The sequence below is a fragment of the Sceloporus undulatus genome, chromosome 3 (genome assembly GCF_019175285.1).
Source record: "Sceloporus undulatus isolate JIND9_A2432 ecotype Alabama chromosome 3, SceUnd_v1.1, whole genome shotgun sequence".
NCBI classification, from domain to species: domain Eukaryota; kingdom Metazoa; phylum Chordata; class Lepidosauria; order Squamata; family Phrynosomatidae; genus Sceloporus; species Sceloporus undulatus.
Genome location: NC_056524.1, coordinates 56,788,595 through 56,811,528, shown reverse-complemented (window position 1 = coordinate 56,811,528; position 22,934 = coordinate 56,788,595). Strand labels below are relative to the sequence as shown.

The window sequence follows — 22,934 nt, the reverse complement described above, 5'->3', positions numbered from 1 at the left end:
TTTCAGATTTGAGTTTTCAGTATCACATTTATACAGATGACACACAAATTTTCCAAAAATTTTAATGAATTGATACCTGTATGTGGAAGTCCGTGATGGACTGCTTGTCACATGTTTGTTTGTTTTTTGTGGATGTCTTAAGCAGAATATTGGGGGGGGGGGAATGGGATCTTGGTGTTTCAGCCTGACCATCCAATAGTCCCTCTGCCCCTCATTGTGTTTGCAGGATTGCTCAGTGATTCCCATTTCGGTTGCCATTAACCTCAGAATCCTAGTGAATTACATTTGTCCCTGCACCCCTTTATTGGGGCGACAGCAAAGACTTGTAATTTCCACCTTTTGAATATCCATAGAAGCTGTAGGTTCTTGACCATTGAGACTACCCATTTGCTTGTCCAAGTTTTGGTTATGTCACTTCTGGATTATTGTACTGTAATAGCATACTGGTAGGTTTGCCTTCTTGCTCTCTTCTCCCTTGAGCCTTAATTCAGTGCCATCTGGATTGTAAATCTTCCTAAATATTCACATGTTTTTCCCCCTCCCTAGATCCCTTCACTGGTTACCAGTTCAGGTCAAGGCCTGTTTCAAACATTTGGTTTTGGTATTTAGGGCTTTGTACACTAATCTCCCCCAATACCTGGCAACTCAGCTAGCAACTCAGTATGCAAGATCTAGGAATTTAAGATCTAAAGGCAAAGGATTATTCTCTGTTCCATCGATGTGCACAGCTCTGTCAAAGTTGCAAGCCTTTTAATATCTGGCTCTGCATCTGTGAGACTGTCTGTTTTGTTTTACTGTCTTTGGTCCAAAGCACACTGCAGAAATAATCTAGTTGCAGACTGCTTTAACTGCCCAGGCTCAGTGCTAGGGAATCCTGGAAATTGTAGTTTTGTGAGACATTTAGCCTTCTCTGTCAGATAGCTCTGGTGCCACAATAAATTACAGTTCCCAGGATTCCCTAGCACTGAGCCACAGCAGTTAAAGCTGTCTGAAACTGAATTATTTCTGCAGTGTGTTTTGAACCTGGATCACCTTTCACAACATGCAATGAAGGATCTTTTTGTAGTTTATTGTGGCACCAGAGTTCTCTGACAGAAAAGGCTAAATGTCTCACCAAACTAGTTTCCAGAATTCCCTAGCATTGAGCCAGGACAGTTAAAATGGTCTCAAACTTGATTAGTTTGCAGTGTGTTTTGGACCTTAGTCTCTGATTGTGTATGTTTGATGTTCTGTCCTTTGGTGTAATGGTTGTTATAAGTAAATGTTCTTATTACTAGGCACAAGATAGCTTATTCTACATACCTATCATCAATACATAAGCTGGGACTCAATATATAATAGCCTCCCATTACATGTTTAACATTAGTACTGTATTTGCAGAAGTACATCATTGCCTGCAATATATGTCTTAAGAGCTCTGTGCCATATAACAAATCAGCAGTGCCCTCCTCCCAGTCTTCTTCAGCTCAGGCCATGTGGGAGAGCTCAAGGAAACAAGCAAATCCCCATTCTAGTCACTGCTGAAAAATTATGAAAGCTCGTAACTATTAAGCCATGTCAGAACCAAGCCAAGGGGAGTTTGCCCATTAGTAAAATAACAACAACAACAACAACAACAATTAGATATATATGTACAGTATATCCAGTGTACATGCATAGATGTACATGCCAATAACATGTATATATCTTAGGAAAGTTAGCCTTATATATGTTTTTAGCCCTAAGCACATGGACATTGGCAAAGGATTATAAGAGCTGCAGGCCACAGTGGCCCACAAGCCTTATTCTGTGTAACTAACAACTTCCTTTTTGAAGTTATTAAACAAATGGATCAGGGTCTCTTTTAATTTTGAAAAGTCTTTGGATTTATAAAATTGAAACAATTCCATTTTAGAAAGAATAAATCCTGATTAAAACACTGTTTAACTAAATACACACCTATTATACTCATGTCTATAGTAATGTTCCCAGAGATTAGAAGGAGCTATGGCCAGTAATGACATCATGTAACACTTTACTTTTAGTTGTTGCTAACATTGTTATTTTTAAAAAGTGATTTTAAAAGATTGGCAACACCATTTTTTAGTACAACAAGTGACATTTACCTGTTACTTTTAAAATGTTTGTGGGGGCATTTTTGTATTTAAGTTATTTTCAGTTACAGTGGGTCCTTGGTATCCACTAGGGATTTTGTCCAGGACCCCCCCCCCTCCCCCTGTGGATATCAGAATCCATGGATGCTCAAGTCCCATTATATACAATAGTGTAGTAAAATTGAAAAATCTAGGTTTGCTCTTTGTTTTTGTTTTTGTTTAATATTTTCAAGCAGTGGGTGGTTGAATCCATGGATATGGAGGGCTGGCTGTAATTAATTAGTATGTAATACCGATACCAAATTACTTTGGAAAGATAAAAATACTTTAGCATTTTAAAAATAATGTTCCAAGCTCTGATTCTACCCATGAATATTTACTGACAGGAAAATGGAGCATCTCTCGACTCTATTTATATGATTGGAGTAAGCCTTGGTGCTCATGTAGCAGGATTTGTTGGAAAGGCATACAATGGCAAAATTGGGAGAATTACAGGTAAGAACAAATGCCACCCCTAACCTCATTCCATAAATAGAAGTTGATTGGATTGGTAGATACAGAGAACAGAGCGGTATACTCCATATAACTTAAGCAGACAAGCCTGAGGAGGCACAGGGCACACCTCAATCCCCTCATAACTGTGTCTTCCAACTCTTCACTTCTGCACTGGTTCCACAAGTGTTCATTTATTGCCTACTCAAAATAGTGCTGCTGTGTTACTTTGTCACTAGCAACATATGTCACAAAAGCAAAGCAGTAAAAGCACATGCTCAACACCTGCTGCTTCACACTGCCTGATATGACTCCCTGTCTCATAATTTCCTTAGCCAGGGTCTTGGTCAGCAGTGCATTAGAAAAAGGCATTTAGGTGGGATAGAAAAACAGCACAAGCTAGCACTTAGCTAGTTTTGAGGTTGCCCAGGCACCAGTTCTGTAAAATGGGAATGATTAGAGCAAGGTGGACAACTTTCACATGTCTGGGTGACAATTTTGCCCACTGTGGCATGTGCCCTCCAAAATATGGTGGGTTTTAACGCACTTTTTCCAAAAGTGCTGCCTAGAAAACACTCCCAACCACAGTAATAACAGTAGCTGTACCTTGCTTTAGGAAAGCTCCCCGGAAATTTCTAAGAATGGCAGTTCTCTTGGGTCCCCAAATTACTATTTTTTTCAGTAGTGTGTGGTTGTGTGTGCAAAAATGGTAAGAGGAAATGAGCTCAGCCTTCTAGTGCTAAATGCTGTTGCTGGAATTCAGAGAAAGTAAAATGTCATTTCATTACTTTAAAAGCAATAAACTATACATCTTCTGAGAAAGTAATTTCTATTGCAGTCAGTGGTCCATCTGCCACATAATGCTCATAATCACTTCAGACACCGTTTATTCACCTGGGAAGGGAATACTTGCTTGGTTCCCTAACATGCATCGTGTCTTTTGTTTAGGAAAGGAGCAAAGATTTTCTATGGTAAATTGCTAACATTTTTTCCTCATAGTCCTTAACAAGGATCAAGTGAAAGTATGTCTTAGACTGTTAATGCTATGGTTATGGTGTTAGAAGAAGACTGATGAGGAAACTAAAAAGGTGTTGAATTTATCTAAAAAGGGAATGTGTTCTATGACTAACTTTTATATTGTATGTAGTAATTAAACTTTTTTTAAATAGAAAGCTTTCCTGTCTATGTACTTTATCCTGGAGTGTATGCTTCTAATCAGCATTTTTAATTACCTAGTTCTGTCCTATGTTCTTTTTGTGTGTGTGTGTGCCAGGTCTTGATCCAGCAGGACCATCATTTACTGGAAAGTTGCCCCATGAAAGATTGGATTACAGTGATGCACAGTTTGTTGATGTTATTCATACTGATATTGATGGTAATTTTATTTTGATATCGATGTTAATTATCATGTTGAATTTTGAGAATTATATTTTAGAACAATTTTTATTTAATTTTGAAGATCTGAAAACTTGAATTTGCCAATATGATAAATTAATAGTTACTTAAAATGTACTCAGACTGATGACAGATATGGTTTGTTGTGAATGAACATGACCAGTTTATTTTTATGTCTTTGAGCAGCAGCTCTTGCGCCAAACTAAAAAAACCAAAAAAACAAACCAACACCAACCCCCCCTCCCACAATTGTAAATCCAGCTTGAGTGATCAGTACTTTAGAGTTTATTCAAGGACAAGGGTAGATTTAGGGGTGTCACTCTGCAGACAGAACTCCTTCTGTCATCAAAATCAAGAGAGGGTTAGTTCCCCTTTGTTCCCCCTTTGTAAACCCTCAAAATCAGCTCCGGAGGGCTTGGGTCTTATTCTCCAGAATTACCAGTGCAATCTTCTACATGTTTGTTCAAAATTAAATCTTATGGAGTGTGTGTAACTTATTCACTGATAGGTGTAGATAGAATTACTACCTAAAATGATATAAAACCCAGTATTTAGAAAGCCTAAACAAATAAAAAGGGGTTTACCTGGTGCTGAAAGGACATCATAGCAAGGGTCCACTTGCATTGTTTATTAAAATAATAACATTTTTTCAAAACCATATAGCCTGGAATAATCTCTGTAGCCCAGGGAGGAGAAGGTGCAGACTGTAGATCACATGCTGCACTGGACCCCACATTTATGGGTCCCTGAAGCCTCCCATCCCCACCTGAACCTCGCATATTCGTTTTAAAAATTAGGCAAAATTACCAGTAAATCACACCCAAACCTGCTAAAAGCATGCAAACAAATTCTCCCCAACCTGCAAACCTTTTCAGAACCCATGCCCCCTCTCAACTAAAGTATTTGCCTCCTGTTTCCCTACCAGAAAGGTGAAAGGCTGCCATTTGATGTTTGGCTCTTTTCACTTACCATTTTAAAGGAGAATTTGAAATGAAACAAGTGAATTTGGTACACACAAAGCAGTTGCAACCTGGAGGAGTGTTGAGTGATGGAAAATTGCCCCCTCTATGCCTGCACAATTGCTCTCACCCAAGGAAGTCCCAGAGATACAAAATCCCCTGTCCCCGAAGATGCTGATTCCTGAGCAAGGGGGGGGGGGAACACTGTGTTCTTACATTTTCTGTAAGGCAATTTTTTCATGTATTTGTTAGCATTTACTCTAACATTCTTTCTCTATTTTTCTTTACTGCGTGTTGCATTTTTCTTAGCTTTGGGCTACAGGAAACCTTTGGGAAACATTGATTTCTATCCAAATGGAGGAACAGATCAACCTGGATGTCCAAAAACAATACTTGGTGGTAAGCTAATTCCTACTAGATGAAGACTAAGGCTGGAGCCAGTTACAGTTTCAGAGATACAGATACACAGCCTATGCAGACTGGTCATTAAGGCCGGCCTGGGGGTGGAGTTGGGGTGTGGTGTCTATACGACGCACATCCTGACTCCACCCCATGGCAGTGTTATGCCATGCACCACTTCACATGGCGTCATGGCACTCATCTGGTGCTGCGTTTACACGACAAAGCATCAAAGGAGTTACTTAAAGCCATGCTGTCGCAGCTATCCCACCCTTTCCAGGGTGCAAAAAGGACTTGTTTTTTGCGGCTCCTTTTTGCACCCTGGAAAGGCCATATCGGGGCCATGGCAATGGCATGCCGTTGCCAAAATCCCTATCCAGTGCAGCTGGAGACAGCTGCAGGCTGCCCCTGAGGGTCGGTCTGCACAGCTCCGAAGTTACCTAACCATTGTGCAGATGAATAAATTAATGAAACTAAGGAAGCTTTGTTGTAGTACATTGATGAGAGTGACATGAGAAGGTGAGGTAGAAAACATCCTTAAGAGTATCAGTTTGATCATAGTGGAGTCAGGATAGGTAAACAAGAAGGGAGGGCATTTTGAATTACTGTATACAGACTATTTAACTCTATTACTAATTCCTTCTCTGAGTGATTCTTTACTCTTCACTGCTAAGTGTTGTTGCACTTCTGTCACTGTTTCCAAGGTTAGTTTCCTACTATGTTACAAATGTATATCAGGGATACTCAATCTGTGTCATGGAAGATGCATGCCCCAAACTACCATCATTCCATGACATTATCCCTGTCCCCACTAGAGATATAAATTTGTTTCTTGCACATGAAAATGGAAAACCTCAAATGTTTTCTGCCCAAAGAGTAATGTGTTAATTTGTGGGAATTTCTCAATGGTGGGTGCCTTTTTTTGCATATTATTATTATTATTATTATTATTATTATTATTATTATTATTATTATTATTATTAAACAAACTACATTGCCATGCAAAATGTGATTCTTGTCCTGCCCCCCAAAGTAATGTTTTTCACGTAAACATTTCTACTTCTATTGCTGCAAGAATGTGCTAGTCTTCTCATACTCACAAAGGGGGAAAGGCCCTTTCATCATTGACTCCTCTTTGAATAGGCTACCTTGACATTTTTTGATATCTTTTCACAACAAGGAGGAGAAAATGTTTGAACATTCTTAACATCCTTTCCCGCTACTAATTTCCCACTAATTACATCACTGACACTAATGAAAGAGCTACCTATGTCAGGCTTGCTGGGAAAGGGAACAAAGGCCCTGTACTCCTTCCTAGTCATGAAAGAGGATTGCTGGGACTGTGTGTACAGAGGTGCAAGCATATATAAAGTCCCAGCTTCTAACCTGCCTGGAAACAAAAGGGGTGTACAGACCTTCTTCCCTAATAGGAGTCTGTGAAAGAACTGTATGTAGGTAAACAAAAATGACCCACAGAATAATTTATCAGGCCAATTTCTAAAATTGGAAGTGGCTTGGCACCTTGAAACATAGTAGCAGTATTTAGTACATATGCTACAGTGTTTGCCCCTACATCTATTACCATATTCGTTTATAATTTTTTATGTGTGCTTAGATGAAAAGCTAATATTAATAATAATAATAATTTGTTTTATTTATATACCGCTATTCCAAAGATCATAGCGGTGAACAGCAAGTAAGCTAATTAGCAAGTAAGCTAATTTGCCCCCAACAGTCTGGGTACTCATTTTAGCGATCTCGGAAGGACGCAAGCCTGAGTCGAGCTTGGGCCCTTTAGCTGGTCTTGAACTCGCAACCTTGTGGTTTTGGGTGAATGGCTGCAGTACAGGCATTTAACCACTGCGCCACCAGGGCTCCTGTATATTAACCTAATATTAACCCAAAAATCAAAGAAATTGCATACATTTGCATAAACATATGTGACCAAGTTGAAACATGATTGACATATATTCTATTAATATTATTGTTGAAAGTAATTGGATTGTTTTGTTTTTCTTTGCCTACTTTCAGGAATAGCTCATTATTTCAAGTGCGATCATCAAAGATCTGTTTTTTTGTATATGTCATCTTTGGAAGACAACTGTAATGTAACTGCATACCCTTGCGATTCATATGTAGATTATAGGAATGGAAAATGTGTGAGCTGTGAAGCTTTTCATCCACTTCCATGCCCAGTTCTTGGTAAGAATGATGCATTACTTTGCAAGTGTTATGGACAGAATGTTATGGATAGTCTCATAGATTGAATCCAGTAATGTTCTTCCAATAGCAGAACTGCCTGTGTCAACAGAATAATCAGGGGTTATTTTTTCTCCTCCTTGCAGCTTTCATGCGTCCTTAAAATCAGTTATGGAAGATTCAGAGACCTCTGGAAATGATTTTCAGAGTGCTTCAGAGAAAGGAGAAAAGGGGGAGGGGGGATGACTTCCACTGAATTTAATGGACTTCCACTCAGACAATGTTTTATTCTACTCCTTGATACATGCTTCACATTCCCTGGAATGATGAGAGGAAGCATTTACTGCCAACTGTGGATCATTAACATGCAGTCTTTTTGACACAGGAAGGAAGATGACAATAATACTTTTCAGGTGTAAATGAGATGTTTATTGTATAACAAGTAAGCTTAGGGATACAGTAACAAAGATCTGATGTCACAGATCAAGCACATTAACTTGAAAAAGTAACTTTGCCTTGATGATCATGTTATTTGGCTTATTTGGCTATATTGATCCCGGAAGTACTACCTGATATGACACTGCAAATGCCAAACAACCTCTACCATTGGTTTCCAAATACCATGCCTTGTTGCAAAGTGGAGTTATTCTGGAAGATAGCTCCATATCTTGAGACTAGAGGACCTAAAGTAGTGAAAGCTCTCTCCTTAAATGGATCATTATTTTCTCTTAGAGCTTTTGGCCTATGCTTAGAAGCTGCAAGAGGAGATAAGGTACAGTAGAGTGCATCCCCCAATTTGCATTCTAGAATACTCTCTTCAACCTGATTAAAGAGCTACCTTACTTATTATTATTATTATTATTATTATTATTATTATTTATGGTATTTATACCCTGCCCTTCAGCCCTAAAGGCTATCAGAGCGGCTTACAATTATTATTTTTAATTAGACGGTTCCCTGCCCTCAGGCTTATTGTTATGATTATGCTATTGCAGAGAATTATGACACATATTCTTGTGCATTTATACATAACTTTGAAATAGAAACCCAGTTGTTGCTGCTTACATGTTGTGAGAGTGACAGCATGGGACAATGGGTCTTTTTTTTAATCACACTGCTGCCACCAATTATGTCAAGATGAGACTCACCCACCCAAGTTCTTTACTCAGCTGGCAGCCCAATGGGTCTTTTTTATCCCACCTCTGCCATCAATTATGTGAAGGTGATGGCCACTATGCCACCTATTCTTTACTGCGAGACTCAAACCTGGGACCCTCTTAAGTGTCTCCTGCACTATAACTCTCTTTAGATGTCAGCCCTCTGGGTTTCAGTTGGCACCAACTATTCTTTGGCAGCCACACACACATTATCTAATGTGTCTCAAACCTAAAAGACTTTTCTAAATGTTGATAATATTTTTAATGTGTTTCTGAAATCACTTCAGACAGTTGCTTGTTGAAACAAAGTAACAAATTTATTTGCAAGTCAGATTGAATACAGTATCTCTTTTAGTGGATGATGTTCACAATGGATACAGTGTATAAATACTTTATTAGTTACACAGTTAACAGTTTTTTTAGCTTGTCTTTGTACAGTGCGCCTTTGGCTTACGCGGGGATCTGTTCTGGACCCCCACATAAGCCAAATACTGCGCATGCTCAAGCCCCATTCAAGTGAATGGAACTCATGCATGGCGGTGTGGCGTCACACCCCCCATTCATCTGAATGGGACATGCCGCCCCTTGCACCCCGCACACTCCTGCGCAGCTTTGCACATATGCTCAAAGCCGTGTATAATGCGGGCACACTGTAATTATTTCTTTATATCTTTATATATGTTCCCTTATGGACTAAGTTCTCACAGAACCTTCATTAAACTTTTGTATCTTATAACCCTTTTAGTTACCTGTGACTCCAGTAGTCACCAAACACTATGTCTCCTGCAGGACTCTACAACGATATAATTAAGGACACTCTTCATCCCTTTCTTGGGTGCATAAAACCATTTCTAATTGTCCCTAACATCAGCCTAACCTAGCCTCAATGGCTCTTCACCCCTCAGGGCACACTAAACATCAACCACTTTCAAACCGACTTCTCCCTCTTATATACTCATTCTGGGAGCAGCCCCCACCTCTTTCTTGCTTGGCTCACATTGGCTAGTGCTAAGGTACTAATCTGCCTGCTGTCTTCACACATGTATATCCCACTTTTTCCTAAAAGCAGCTGCCAAGGCAGTTTATAGTTTACAGGACAGATTAAATATTATACAAAGCATCAGTAAAATAATATAAACATTACTTTAAAAAAACAATTAAGCAATTTATATAATTAATCCATTTAAATTTACTTAAAGGCCATATAAAAAGTTAACAAAAACAGCCTACCACATTATTAAAAGCTCATAACAGTCATTGTCTAAAAGCCTGACAGAATAAAAAATGTTTGTACTTGCTGGAGAAAGAAAAGCAAGGAGTGAGTGTGGGGTTTTCAGCTTATATCCCACCACTGCTTGCATGAAATGTGTGGATATCTACTCCTTCATTTTGAATCACACACATATTAGCTTCATCTAATTTCCTCTTTGGTATTATTGTCTATAAGACAATTTTGCTTGTATAGAACTTAGCTTGCATAAGTTGAGTCCATGTTCTTGCAACTTGATGCCAGTTTTGATTTCCCAGAACAGTGTAAAATAAAAACCTATCTTTAAGCTTTAAAAAATATTGCCTTTGTTAATTTTTTGTTGAACACATTCCAATTTAAATTGCAGGTTATTATGCTGATAAATGGAAGGAGCGTTTAATTGAAAAGAACCCTCCTGTGACAACAGCATACTTTGACACTTCTGACAAAGACCCATTCTGTAGTAAGTGATTAACCATTCTTCTCATGCTTGTCCCAACTTATATTATCTACTAGCATAATGAAAACAAAACAAAACACTTTTTTGCTTTCTAGATAACCTTGGGCACATTCTTGATTAGATATATTTCTTTGTTGCTTTGCCATTTATGAAATTCCATCGTACTGGAAATATCCTGGAGGGGGAGAATGTTAGAAATGGGAAATTATCTGTACAACTTGGTAAAATATGAGAAATGAGCTGATATGATAAGAAGAAAGAGCTGGATTTGCACTGAATCATGGGGAAAAGATTAATCTTAAGAAGAGAAGTGTAATGAAAGATGTGCAAGTTAGCTAAGGATTTAAAACCGTGCATTACAGGTCTGATGCCTTGAGGTGTATTTCAGTGTTTTTTTAAAAGAATTTTCATTTCTGATAAATGAATATGTGCATTTTCTCATCTGTTCCTGTGTACATGGAATGGAAAGCAAGAGATGATGGTAGGATTGCTGGTTCTGCCTGTCCACCAAACCAAAGGTTACATGTATTTAAAGACTCTTCAAGACAACTAGTTTTGAGAAATGTGGATTTGGACATAGGAGATCCAAAATTTTGTTTAGTCACAAAATTATGAGTGACTTTAGGTCAGTCTTCCTCTTGCAGCCTAAATTACCTCACAGAGTTATTGTGAGGATAAAATGGAAAGGAGGGAAAGCCATGCATATGGCCATAAGCTCATTGGAGGAAAGTAAACTGTATTAAAAGTTGGTTTATACTATGGGTAATAACTAACTTTTAATATCATCTCACATAATGTCAAAAATTGAAAGGCTGTAAAATTACAGATATGGGTTTACATTCGTCCAGTTAGTCTGACATCAGTACCAGGAAAGATTCTGGAGCAGATAATTAAACAGAGAGTCTGTGAACATCTAGAAAGCAATGCCATAACCACAAAAAGTCAACATGGGTTTCAGAGAAAAATGTAATGCCAGACAAATCTGATATCTTTCTTTGATAAAATTACCAGCTTTGTAGATGAAGGGAATGCTGTGGATATAGTATATCTTGATTTCAGTAAGGCCTTTGACAAGGTTCCCCATGACATTATTGCAAACAAGCTTGTAAAATGCGGACTAGACAAGGTAACTGTTACATGGATTTGTAATTGGTTGACTGGCCGAAGCCAAAGGGTACTCAACAATGGCTCCTTTTCATCCTGGAGAGAAGTGACCAGTGGGGTCCCACAGGGCTCTGTCCTGGGACCAGTGTTATTCAACATCTTTATCAATGACTTGGATGAAAGAATTGGGGGCATACTCATCAAATTTGCAGATGACACCAAGACACCAAATTAGGAGGAATAGTTAATACTCCAGAGGACAGGATCAAAATTCAAAATGACCTGAATAGACTAGAAAGCTGGGCCAAAGCTAACAAAATGAAATTCAGCACTTAGGGCGGAAAAATGAAATGCACAGATATAGGATGGGCGACACCTGGCTGAACGAGACTATGTGTGAAAGGGATCTAGGAGTCCAAGTAGACCACAAATTGAACATGAGTCAACAGTGTGATGCGGCAGCTAAAAAGGCCAATGCAATTTTAGGCTGCATCAATAAAAGTATAGTGTCTAGATCAAGAGAAGTAATAGTGCCACTATATTCTGCTTTGGTCAGGCCCCACCTGAAATATTGCGTCCAGTTCTGGGCACTACAATTCAAAAAGGACATTGAGAAACTGGCGCGTGTCCAAAGGAGGGCAACTAAAATGGTGAAGGGTCTGAAAACCATGCCCTATGAGGAACGACTTAGGGAGCTGGGGATGTTTAGCCTGGAGAAAAGAAGGTTAAGAGGTGATATGATAGCCTTGTTTAAACATTTGAGGGGATGTCATATTGAGGAGGGAGCAAGTTTGTTTTCTGCTGATCCAGAGAACAGGAGCTGGAGCAATGGATGCAAGCTACAGCAAAAGAGATTCCATCTCAACATTAGGAGGAACTTCCTGACAGTAAGGGCTGTTTGACAGTGAAACACATTACCTCGGAGTGTGGTGGAGTCTCCTTCTTTGGAGGTCTTTAAGCAGAGGCTGGATGGCCATCTGTCGGGGATGCTTTGATTGAGAGTTCCTGTATGGCAAGGGGTTGGACTGGATGCCCCTTGTGGTCTCTTCCAACTCTACGATTCTATGATTCTATAATGCAGTATTAGTATTATGCTACAAACATAAAATTGTGCTATTTCAGTCAAAATTAACAGGTCTATCACTATGTGCATTTCCCCTTTGGTAATGTGAGGGACTATCAGGATAGAGCACAGAAATTTAAATATTTCTTTATAGTTTGGACATTATCTGAAGCCTTTGCGGTATGACAGTAATTAGAATTTGCTGGAAGTCTAGTTTACTGTTTCACTGTTGAATAGTGTTTAGTGTCAGAAAATTATTTCTAATTCTTACTTAGAATTTCTTTTCATGTAATTTTAATTCATTGGTTTGGATCCTATCCTGAGAAGCAGATATCTAGAGGCAGTTAGTTTATCAAATTATCAGATCTGGAGAGGTAGAAACCTTTAGAAAGCAGGAAACTCTTAAGTTAGGATTAACCTGAAGCAGCCTAAAATAGTTTTAATTCCTGTTTTGTTTACACATTTACAAAGAAATCACGGGTCTGTACTCTCAAGAAGAATCCTTGGACTTTTGTCATTAGGAGAAGGACTGCTGAGTATGTCCTGAATGATACTTAGTCCCAGCTAAAGTAGGTCCACTAATTAACTGTTGAATGATGGGTCTACACTAGTGTGAATCACAGTGGTTCAGTGGGTCTACTCTAGTGGGGACTACCTGTAAAATTCAGACTTGTGTGTTCTAATGAGTATCATTTGAGTATGACTATGTTAGAAAAATTGTTATAGTTTTTCTTTCTTTCTCCCTCTCCCACAGTGTATCATTACTTTGTGGATATTATTATCTGGAACAAAATCAGTAGGGAAGGTTTCATAAAAATCAAAATAACAGATAATGCGGGAAACACAACAGAATCCAAAATTAATAGGTACGTTTTATTATTTGATTTGAAATTAAATTCATATGAGGATAACTTCGAGCTATTTTCTTGCTAGAAAATAATGTCCATAAAGAGCAAGGATACTTATTTCTGGTAAGTGACATTTGGTTTGGAGTGGCAAGTTGCATATAAATATAGGGAAACACATAAAAATGTAGATCCATGCAAATTGAATTATAGCATCATAGTGTTGAGAGCCATCATGGTATAATGGTTTAAGTGCTGTACTATGACTCTGGAGACTGGGATTCAAATCTCTGCTCAGCCACTCAGTGACCTTGAGCAAGACACATTCTCAGCCTCAGAGGAAAGCAAAGGTAAACTTCTGAACAAATCTTGCCAAGAAAACCCTTAGGTCAGAAATGACTTGAAGGTACACAACAAGAAGTTTTGGCAATAAGCCCAATGGCTATCTAGTCCCACTCCTGCCAATTCATGAATCTAAGCAAACTAAAGCAGCCATAATAGTATGGTCACCAAATTCTGTTTAAAATGCTCCAGTGAAGGAAAGTTTACTACTTTATCAGGTAGTCTGTTTCATTATTGAACAATGTTTAGTGTCAGAAAGTTATATCTAATTCTCACTTAGACTTTCCTTTCATGTATTTTTAATCCATTAGTTTGGATCCTACCCTGGGAAGCAGCAGGAAACAAGCATACTTCATCTTGTACAATCCCTTCAGATATTTAAAGATAGCTATAATCTCATCTCTCAGTCTTCCCCAGGCTATCAGTAGTTCCCTTAAGTGTTGCTCAAAGTATATATTAGAGATACAGGGTGGATCAAATGTGCTTATGGGATTTTCTGTTGTGTACCAAAAGAATTTGGCTGGCTTTGGGTGAGCAAAGGCCACAATTTGCTGCACCACTTCAGGCAGCAAGTGGAGCAAGTGTCTTGGGCTAGCTTTCCTCTCACAGACTAGCCAGCAATTCTATTGTGACCATCCTGAGTATATCAGGATATGTTGGTACCAATGTAACATTGCATCTTGATTTCCCTTTAGTGATGCAGCTGCATTTCACCAATATAAACAAGCCAAGATACTTGCTGGATTCTACCCAGATTTTGACAATATATCAAAAATTGCCTTGACATACTCAACCAGCAATACAGTTGGCCCAAAGTACAAGCTTAGGGTCCTAGAAATGAGATTAAAGTCTCTTTCAAATTCTGAAAGGTAAGTAGAATATTGCAGCAGAAGTGATGAGTTCTCACATATGCTTCATATGGATAGAATGTGATCATCACATATCTCCAGATATGTTATCCTTTATATTGTTTATTTTGCTCATATTTTATGTATATCTGCCTTATTTACAATTCAGAAGGTTAAACTGAAATGACAATTGAATTATCACATTGCCTAGCGTTCTTTATTGCACTATCATAACCTGTAATCACATAATTGCATCTTACAGTTTGGTAAAACATGTGGAATTGATGTGAACACATAGCTTCTGTAGTTATTTATAATTACTGTAATTATACAAATACAGAGAGATACATAAAAACAACAGTACTTAACTGAGCGATAAATGTTAATTAAATTAGAACAAAAATAGATAAGAAAATGCATAGGCATGAGAATGTAATGCTCAAAATGTAATGCTCAAAAATTGCATAAATGTGTAGCGTAATGTATAGCATGGTAACAATATTAAAAAGGAAACCAGGAGCAAGAATGAATACAATCTGACCACCACCATGATTAAATGCAAAATCATATTGGGGGGAAAAAGACTCTAGGACCTAGGTGATAAAATGGTTTTTTTTTCTGTGTGAAATGAACAAGCCTTTTCTGTGTGTTTTTAGCCAATTGTGAATGATGGAAAATACTCTTTAGCAAATGGAGATCAAGGTCAAGGCTGAGAATAAGCCAGTTCTATAAGAATATGGAACTGAGATTTTCAAAATCCAAGGGAAAATGACAGAGAGTTCAACCCTGGCTTCATGATCAGGATGCTTATATACTAAAGGTGTATACATTTTATGCCCTGTGAGATTCCTTCCTTAGAGATGGATGGCTGAGAGACAAGGAGTTGGGGAAATATTTTTTGTTGTTTTTGTTTTTGAAGAATTTCACTCTTAATAAATTTTGTATTTTATTTAGAAGATTTATAAATTGCCTTTTGGGTAATATATATCCTAGTAAATGAAACTTAAAATCAGAAAATATAAAATAACAAACTGTTGTTAACAATAAACAGTTAGAATTAATAATTAACATATATACAATGAAATCTTCATTATAAGGCCAAATAATTTAGAAATTTAGTATTGTCCTGAATCTTCTTTAGGTTTAAATTTTGGTGTTAAAAAGCCTTTTCCCTGATCCTACCAGTTGTGCCAGTTCACAACCCAGTTTGTCTGATGATTCATATAAAGCAAATGTTCTTAGAAATTATAGTTATCATAGCTAGTTATGCTGAGGGCAAACTTTAAATTATTCTCTCTCTTTTTTTCTCTTCAGTTAAATTAATCTTAAAAAATAATAGTGCCAAATAAAAAGGATCAGATGTTAGTGTGAATGTCCTGTCCAACTTAACAAATTTGGGAAATTAGTAAACATCTTATATGCAGTATATAATATATACTCAGATCTAATGTAGTGTAGTGGCTTAGTTGTTGGACTATGGCCCGGGAGATCAGGGTTCAAATCCTCACTCAGCCATGGAAACCCACTGGGTGAGCTTAGGCAAGTCATACACTCTAAGCTTCAGAGGATTGCAAATTTCCTCCGAAAAATCTTGTCGAGAAAACCACATGATAGAGTCACCTTAGGATTGCCATAGGTCCGAAATGTCTTGAAGACACACAACAATATATACTTATAATTTGAACAGAGTTTATCAGAGAAGGAAACATAAGCAACTAAATAGCTAACAATTTTCCATAGATTGGAACAAATACACATTTATAAACTGATCCAAAACAAATGTTAACAAGTTTCCTAATTTGAAAATATTTTACCGCCTCTACATTACCCAGAATTAGTAACTGTATAATTTTTTGTCCTTCTCTGATATACTGTACTGTACCTTATTCCAAGTTACCATGTTATGCTGCATATTATATATTTACTATTTTTTGACTGTCTTGTCAATTAGTACCTTTAGTTTTTTTCTGTCAGTTCTAGAAGACATCCAGATATGTGCTTTGGTGAGTGTGTGAAATTCTTGGAAATAGTGTAACATAATTTTAACTGACTTCCTGACCAAGGATAAGGCAAAAGAATAAATGAAGTAAAGAATTTCAACTGTGGGGAAGAGCTACTGCCAACAAATCTTGTGGACCTGACATATCCTTGGTGTCCTTAAGACAGGAGTGGACAGTCACGTGATGCCTCACAGCCACTTTAGTGACTCACTGCAGGTGCACTATGAAACTGGATTTGCCCTGTCAGTTAAGATAGGGGCTGATATTTTATTTTTCACCTTTAAATCAGAATGTTGAAGATTCATGTATAAAAAAACAAACGTTTCCTTGTCCTTCACTGACAAAGAGCCCATATGGGTGAGCCCATATGAATCCACACACCCACCAAAAATTACTCATGCCTGATTTAAGAGAATACTCATGATCTTAACAATTTATGGATCAATTCATGTATGATACTGTCTGTCTGTAGCAGATGTTGGATTTCTTTCAAGTACCTTACCTCCTTTTTTTCTGTGCAGGATTCAGCTATGTAGATATGATTTCACATTGCTTGAAAATATCGAAACAACCTTTAAACCTATTCCATGCCATGACATCATTGAGTGAAACAGTAACTTCTTTTAAGGATAAATTTTCAGACAGAAATGGCATTAAGTTAACCTGGCTCTCTTGAGAAACGCTAAAGTTGCAAAAAATTATTTCTCTCTTTGAGGATCACAGAATGAACTTCTGCAAGAAATTCAGCTATATCCAGCATGTTAAGATACATATCATATCCATAATCAGTTTCTGATTAGCAAGAAGTGTATCAATGCTGTGAATCATCTTTTTATAGACTTTTCAGTCTTGCAAGTAGTTCCATTGAATTTAACCATAATGACAGTTTGATCTCTATATGTAGGATCAGAACTCATAAAAACTTGAATTTTTCCTCAGTACCTTTGGAAATATGTAGCTCTGTTTAATGTGAATTTGAATGGTCAGTAACTCAGGAGGCAAAAGTCCTTTTCAGGTGTGACTAAGCATGCACAGGACCAAATGTGATTACCAAGCCCTCTTCATTTGCTTGTGCTCAATGCACTAAGAACTAACTAACTTCTGATTTCTCAGGGATATGTGGGGCTGGGGTTAAATATCTACTGATATGCCTGCTCCCAGTTTTAATTCTGTGTTTTCAGGTGAACACTTCAACATGACTAAGCTAATTTGTGCCATCCTTTTGAAAAGTATAGAACAGAAATAATCCAAGTTGACACAATTTTTAACTTCCATGGCTCAATGCTATGGGATTCTGAGATTTGTCGTTTTTTATATTTAGCTTTCTCTGACAGAGTGCTCTGGTGGCATAACAAACTACCAAATGCAGAATTCCATAGCTTTGAGCCATAGTAATTAAAGTGGTGCCAAACGGGATTATTTCTGCAGTGTGGGTGAAGCCTAAATAAGGTTATTGAATGAAGTTGGTAGTAAGTGTTGCATCAAACAAATGTTTCTTTAACTGGGTAAGAAAGAAAAATCTATAACTTCATTCAGACATTTGTCATTTGATAACTATCCAGGACATGTAGACTATTCCCACCCCATAGAGGCTGACACACCTGCAAGTTATGTCCCCTGGCCAACCATGCATCAGTTGGGGAACATAACTGATATGCACATTAGTGACTATGTAGCAGGACTAGATCGTGTTTTCTGAACAGCCACTTCATGCATTTGACACCCATTGATGCCAAACAAATCTTACACATTTTGCTTAGAAAAAGGAACAATAGGAGGAGGTATACCAAGTTATGCTCCTGGAGAAAGTGGATGGGAAGATGGTATTCTCTTTCTGTCATAATCCTAGAACTCAGGGTCAGTCACAAACTGAATGGCGAGTATCAAGGCAGATGAAGATAAGTGCTTCTTACACAGTGCATTGTTAAAACAAGGAACTTGTTACTGCAAGATGTTATGATGGCTGTCAATTTGGAGAGTTTTAAAGAGGAATTGGACAAACTGATAAGGTTATTGAGCAGTGATTAGTCATGATCAATGTACATTCCTTCCAGTACCAGGTGCAGAGTGCCTCTGTATATCACTTGCTAGTGAATATAAGACGGCACAGTTGCACTTACCATCCTACTGTGGACATCTAGTTATTACTGAATGAACAAAGCCTTTGCTCTAATCTTCCATATGGCTCTTCTTACGTTCGATGTTATGTTCTTTTATCAACCCTGACCCAAGAAATGTTGATTCAAAAATGTGTCTATGAAATTCAGCAGAACATATTTTCTTACAGGTTATGCTTAGTGGTATGACCTTGTTTGCCATTATTACCACTGTCATTTTGGCCTGTAAATATTATTTTTATATGCATTTAATAAATATTTGTTTATTGAAAGGAATGGCCATGTTGTTTTATTACAAAGCAGTGCAGAAAGCATTTCTCTTGTAAGCAAGAAGCAGTTACCTGGGTCTATTTTGTATGTGTATGTTTCCACATGAGCCACATCACAATTATTGGCAATTTGAGAGTTAAATCAGATAGCATAGGGCCTCAAGTTGTGTCTGCCCTTTCACATGTAAGCCATTGTGTTTGTTTTTCCCTCCCACTTGTAATAGTCCAAGTAGCAGATGGGTGAGCTCAATGCTTCTCCCTGAGTCAGGATCAGGGAAAGAGAAAAGTCATTAAAACAGTGAAGGGGGAAGCTTAAAATGTGGAAGGAGCTATTGTTCTTTACCCCAGTGAAGGGGGGAGCAGCAACTGAGCAGTTGGTCAAATAGCAACTGCGAAGCCTCTTGCTCATGCTGGTCTTTGCCACAAGGCTAGCATGGATGAGATATTTCTTGGTCTTTGCTCAGCCAGCAGCTTGGTTGCTGCTCTGTAGGTGATCAGGTGCAAAGTGAGTAGCAACCAAGATTGGTGGTTTTCAATCTGCAGTAGAACAGTAGACCTATTATCAAGAAATAAACATGGGGGATGGATACTAGGGTTACCACCAAAGAGGAAAAGAGGTGGTAGCCTGAGAATGTTTGGGAACCACTGTGCATTAGCTTTTGGTGTTGAAAACAACAAATTTCTCAGAATTCAATCGTACAGCTTAATTCAGAAAGCCAAAACATCATTAAGTTCAAAATTAATTCACAAATATTATTATAAATCATACAATTCTATCAATAAAACAAAATCTTTCAGTTTATTGAGTTTATGCTAAAGTGCTAAAGGCTGTTCAAATATATAAATGTAGTGCAGTCAGCCCTCCATGTCCATGGATTTTTTTTATCCACAGATTCAAGCATCTATTGAAAATATCAAAAATATATACCAATTCAAAAAAGCAAACTTTGATTTTGCCATTTTATGTAAAGAAAACCGTTTTACTCTGCCATTATATTGAAAAAGGACTTGAGCATCCATGAATTTTGATATCCATGGGGATCCTAGAACCAAACTCCAGCGGATATTAAGGGCCCACTGTGTTTCATACATAATCTCAGTAGTCTTTACAAGTGGCACTCAAGGGTCTCCACACACCCCAAATTTTGTGGTTTTAAAAAATGGCTTTGTCTTCAAATAGTTAAAGCACCTCCTCAAGCTTCCAGAACTGATGTTGGCAATTAAAGCATGTCTGGGAGCATTTTAAAAGCCTCTCTCAAAACAGGAAATCTGATTACTTCCTAGTTTCAAAGAAGGCCTTTTAAGTCCTAAAAGAATGAGGTAGTGTGAAAGTGCCTGGAAATGATATGAAATAGCCAGTAGCATCTGGCAAAAGCTTGGGTTTTATTGACTATTTTGGCATGAAAAATTTATTTCTATTTCTGCAAAGGAGTAATAATTTGGGGCCTTCCATTTGCCCAAAGTTGGCTGTCCATTTCTTAGCTCTTCAAAGTAAGTGGGCCCTTAATATCCACTGGAGTTATGGTACTTATGTTACAAAATGGGCCTATGACAGAAAGTTGATATCTGCTTTGCATTGCAAACAGAGCTGAACTTGTAGTCTGGTCCATTTGCTTTAAAAAGAATGTTCCACTGCATTTGAAATCAGATTTGTTGTACAATGCTAGCTTCTAATAGAGTAGCTAGATGCAAAAGAGGACATCAGTGGTAGTTCAGAAGCAGGAACATCAATGTTTATTTCTTCTCCAGGATGACTAGATATCATAACTGCAAAATGAGAAAAATGTAGGACATGCAAGAAAAGTATAGGACATTCCAAAATGAAAGTTAAAAGCTCTAATATAGATTCATGCTTCTTAGTCATGCTCAAAAAGGAAGGCATTTTGGAATTTCTCCTGGACAGAAGTTTGAAATATTGCAATAGCAAATACATTTCTATGCTGCTTATCAGTGCATTTAAGCGCTCCCTAAGTGGTTTACAATGTGTAAACTAATTGTCCCCCAACAAGCTGGGTACTCATTTTAGCAAGCTATGGAAAGACAAAAGGCTGAGTGGTACCTGAACCCCACGCTGGAATTGAACTCACAACCTTGTGGTTTGTGAGTGAGTGTCTGCAGTACAGGCATTTAACAACTGCACCACCAGGGCTCTTAATGTGTAACATGTAGTGGAAAAGGAGGATGTCTGGTTACTTTGTTCTTGCCATGCAAGCTATTCTTATTCCTTTGTTTCAGGAGTGGTCATCCTATGGGCCTCCTGATGTTATTCAACTACAGTTCCCAGCAGCCCTGGCCAGCATACCATATAATGAGGAATGCTGGGAGCTGCTATCTATAAACATGTAGGCAGGCTCATGATTCCTTGCTTTATTTCTCTGCCTACCAAATTGCCCCCAAATATACTTCTAAGGTCAGCTATGTAAAGGATTGTAGCTTTACAGTCTTTAGATAGCCCATCTAGCAATTGCATTTTGTTATGTCATAAAAGAAACCTGTGATGGGGTCATCCAGGCCACCAACACCAGAAAAATGCTACTAGAACTCTGCTGGTCCCAGATATTCTAGTGTCGTTCCAAGACAAAGGGCAGAGAAATTAGATTGCTCAGCTTGATTACACATTTAATAGATGGGGAAGAAGAAAAATAGGCAAAACTGTCTAAAACACAGAAGTGTTGATGCAAGAGTAGTTGTTTTCTGGCAAGCCCCATGTCAGCTAAACATCAGCAACTGCGGGGGGTGTCAGAGAAATATTTGGAATAATATATGGAGATGGAAAAATCAGAACAGGAAAAAGCAGAAGATTTTGATAAATGATCCACTGATGTAAGTTTAGCAGGTCTTTGTTGATAAGCATGCTCTGGAGAAGGATATGAATTGTCTAATGCCAAGGAATGCTAAGTTCTGGCATGCAGAATTTGCAACTTTTGGAGGTTTCCTGACAAGATTTGCATATGCTCCTTTTCCTTCTGTGGCATCCTGTACTAGCTAGCAAGGATTATGTGGGTAGCATATTTCTATATTTGAGTGTTGCTGTGGCAACAGGATTCTTATGGGCAACTTGCCATTCTGTTTTTGGCAATGTTGTACATATCCCTCATCCCACTGACTTGTGGTGTTGGTTTTAAATGAGGGAAGGTTTGTCTTTATTATCTCTTCTGAAGCAGGAGCACTGGAAAACCGAAAATGCATAAGCTAGGAGAAGAGCCAAATGGAAGTGTGACAAATTCTGGGAAGCTACCCCAGCACCCTGACTGAAACTCCATCTTTCATATCTCAAGAGCAAAACCTTAATTCTGTCTACAACTTGGCAGCTGCCTAAATTCCTAATTAATTTTGTTGTTGTTGTTGAAGCTGAATTCTGTTTTAACAGTAATGGAAGGTGTTGGTTCATCTGAAGAAAATATATCCCAGGAGCAAAAGCTGAATCATTGAATTGGGAGCTAGCTCATTGCAGCAATGTCAGAGACCTCATTAGCACTTATTTGTAGTCAAGTACTTAAACTTGTTCTTCATCCATATGCTAGGCAGATTGGGAAGGTTTTAGCACTGTTTATTTTTGTCTTTTATTAAACTGAAAAAAGTAGAAAAGGACACATATGACAAAATTATTGCAACTAAATTTATGATATCACTATCCTCACTTCTGATCTAAACAACAGTCTCAAACAGTCTAGGATTTGATGTAGCTATAAGAGAGTAAAGAGTATCATGGAGAGGTGGTAAGAGATCTGCTCTCATTGCTGAGTGGCTTTGAAAAGACTTTGGGTATAATATAGAATATATGTATCTGCATAATTGTGTCACATTATGGATTTGAGAGAGTAGGTGCAGGCTGTGTCAAATTCATGAATGCCACTTCTTCATGTATTTTTAAGTGTTCTTATTTTTTACCACAAAATATAGCCCAGAATTACTACTTCCAAAAAGACCAAGAACTGAGTCA

At 37.9% G+C, this 22,934-nt stretch overlaps 1 protein-coding gene across 9 annotated transcripts in view; it reads left to right on the top strand.

The window, feature by feature from the left end:
* Positions 1-18,994, top strand: part of LIPI (lipase I) — a 28,904-nt gene extending 9,910 nt beyond the window's left edge. For all 9 annotated transcript variants that reach the window (XM_042459913.1, XM_042459904.1, XM_042459907.1 and 6 more), the window contains 8 exons: positions 2,480-2,588; positions 3,859-3,960; positions 5,249-5,338; positions 7,370-7,540; positions 10,311-10,406; positions 13,325-13,436; positions 14,453-14,626; positions 17,127-18,994. In XM_042459913.1, the coding sequence (XP_042315847.1) occupies positions 2,480-2,588; positions 3,859-3,960; positions 5,249-5,338; positions 7,370-7,540; positions 10,311-10,406; positions 13,325-13,436; positions 14,453-14,626; positions 17,127-17,214 (942 nt within the window). In that variant the 3' untranslated portion in view covers positions 17,215-18,994. The remainder of the gene's footprint in view (positions 1-2,479; positions 2,589-3,858; positions 3,961-5,248; positions 5,339-7,369; positions 7,541-10,310; positions 10,407-13,324; positions 13,437-14,452; positions 14,627-17,126) is intronic.
* Positions 18,995-22,934: the final 3,940 nt, after the last annotated feature.